Source organism: Sciurus carolinensis, chromosome 17 (assembly GCF_902686445.1).
Source record: "Sciurus carolinensis chromosome 17, mSciCar1.2, whole genome shotgun sequence".
In the NCBI taxonomy this organism is placed as follows: Eukaryota; Metazoa; Chordata; class Mammalia; order Rodentia; family Sciuridae; genus Sciurus; species Sciurus carolinensis.
The window spans coordinates 19,032,829-19,035,333 of record NC_062229.1 but is presented as its reverse complement, the minus strand read 5'-3'; the positions used below and the strand labels follow the sequence as shown (position 1 = coordinate 19,035,333).

The window sequence follows — 2,505 nt, the reverse complement described above, 5'->3', positions numbered from 1 at the left end:
TATTAAATTAATAACTTTGTATTTTCTGGTCAAGATTTGATTTTATATATAACAATTCAGTCATCTGATTTTCACTTCATTGGACAAATATTTACTGAGCATGAATTTCTAACCAAGAACAGTACTACACATTGTAGTTGAAAAGTGGATAAGATATGTCTCTGAAATTCCATGAATCCATATTTTGGATGAGTTGATAAATTCAGTCAGGTTGATTTGACCAATAGGAAAGAGATTCAGATGAAAGGGGGAAATCTTTGAGTTAAGTTCATTTACAACACCTCAGAAATGTAAATGAGTTTCCAGACAACATTTCTACAATACCGTAGATATTCATCCCATCACTGCTGAGCATGTGTATCCAACATGGAAGATTTGATTCATTAAAGAACCCATCTAGGCATGGTGGCATATGCCTGCAATCCCACCTGCTCAGGAGGTTGAGGCAGGAGGTTTGCAAGTTCAAGGCCAGTCTGGGCAACTTAGTGAGAGCTGGTCTCAAAAAAAGGGACTTGGGATGTAGCTCGATGGAGCATCACTGGCCTAGCACGTGTGCATCCCTGGGTTCCATCACCAGTACAGAAAAAAGAAGAAGTTCAGGAAGACAAGGACAGCATGTTCTTGTTCAAGTGCTCAGCTAATCAAGTGGTTTCATAGAAGAAGTAGAAGAGAGGACCCAAGGAGTTAGAAAGGGTAGGGTGGACAGCAGGATAGAGGGAAGCTCAATAAAGAGTACAAAATCCAGTAATACAAAAGAAATAAATTCTAATGTTCCACATAACGGTAGGGAGACAATAGTTCACAATAATTTAGTATATATTTTATACAAAGCTAACGGAAAAGAGTCCAAAACTTGACAATAAAAATGAAATGATAAGGTTAAGAAAATGGAAATGTTAATGACCCTGATTTGATCCTTATACATTGTGCACATATGCTGATCATACAGAGTGCCTCATCCAGATGTACCACTATTCCATACCAATAAGAAATATATATAAATAAAAAACCCAATCAATATTGCAGATAACAGAGAATGCCCAGTTGAGTTAATCAAAGTTGAAATGATTAGTTAGCAAAAAGGAAGATACAATATGTAGCAATATGAACAATTGTTAGTGTGGGAGAATCCCAAAGGAAGATGCAAAAATGAGTTGCCTTAAAATATACAAAGCAGAGGTAGCCACAGCATTGGATGGAGAGGGTGAGGCTCTGTGGTCTCCAGTATGAAGCATATTGTGACTCATGAGAGACATGCATCAAACCTTTCTCTGAGAGGCACCATCTTGCTGAGGACTCTCCCCAGGGCCACCTTGATGTCCCTGTTCCTCAGACTGTAGATGAAAGGGTTCAGCATGGGGGTGACCATGGTGTACATCACTGAGGCCATCAGACTCATCCTAGAGGATGGTGTGGCTACAGAATTGAAATAGACCCCAAGGCTAGTGCCATAGAACAAGGAGACCACCAGGAGGTGAGACCCACAGGTGGAAAAGGCTTTGTACTTGCCTCTGTCTGATGAGATCCTCAGGATGGAGGAGAAAATCTGAGAGTAGGAGAGGAGGATGCCAGTGAGAGGGAAAACACCCAGGACAATGGTCACTGAGTACATCACTATGTTATTGATGAGGGTATCAGAGCAGGCGATCTTCAGAACTTCAGGAAGATCACAGAAAAAGTGAGGGATTTCCCTGTTTGTGCAAAAGGACAGCCTCAAAATGGTCAAGGTCCCAGGCAGGGAGCCCAGGACACTGACCAACCAGGACCCCAGAGCCATGAGCAGACACAGCCATGGGTTCATGATGACCACATAGTGCAGGGGGTGACAGATGGCCATGAAGCGGTCATAGGCCATCACTGTCAGGAGCAAATTGTCTTGGCATCCAAACACTACAAAAAAATAAATCTGTGTGATGCAGCCTGCAAAGGTGATAACTCTGCTCTGAGTCTGGATGTTCCTCAGAGCCTTGGGGATGGTGGTGGAGGTAAAACCAATGTCAGCCAGGGACAGGTTGGAGAGGAAGAAGTACATGGGTGTGTGCAGGTGGGAGTCTGAGATGGTGGCCAGGATGATGAGCAGGTTCCCCAGCACAGTGACCAGGTACATGGATAGAAGCAGACCAAAGAGGAGGGAGTGCAGGTCAGGGTCATCTGAGAATCCCAGGAGGATGAAGTTTCCAGCTCCTGTTTGGTTTCCTCTTTCCATGTTGCTGGTGTGTTTTCCCAGAAGGAGGGAGAGAAGGAACTCAAAACTCACTCCAAATAGGGATTCCCCAGGATGACTCCCATGTCTTTTATTGAAACCTTGGGAACTCAAGAATTCATTCATTTTCTCATATCATTGGGTCTCTTTGCTGACAAGTTGCAGTTTTCATTGTTACTCGAAAAAAACTGGCTCTAGGTCACTGGTTCTCCAAGGGGCATCACCCGGGAACTTGGTGGAAATGTGCATCTTCTGGCCCTCAGGACCCCCGAGCCTCACGTTCTGGGTGCAGGTCCAGCACT

The 2,505-nt window shown here is 43.8% G+C and overlaps 1 protein-coding gene across 1 annotated transcript; it reads right to left on the bottom strand.

The window, feature by feature from the left end:
• Window positions 1–1,243: 1,243 nt before the first annotated feature.
• On the bottom strand, window positions 1,244–2,206 carry LOC124968201 (olfactory receptor 7C2-like). Its single transcript, XM_047530494.1, has one exon. It carries the CDS (start codon window positions 2,204–2,206, stop codon window positions 1,244–1,246), a length of 963 nt encoding a protein of 320 aa, XP_047386450.1.
• Between the last annotated feature and the right edge of the window lie 299 nt (window positions 2,207–2,505).

What these genes read in the sequence shown, in the direction of transcription:
- LOC124968201 (XM_047530494.1), bottom strand. Translation starts at nt 2,206, where the DNA reads ATGGAAAGAGGAAACCAAACAGGAGCTGGAAACTTCATCCTCCTGGGA.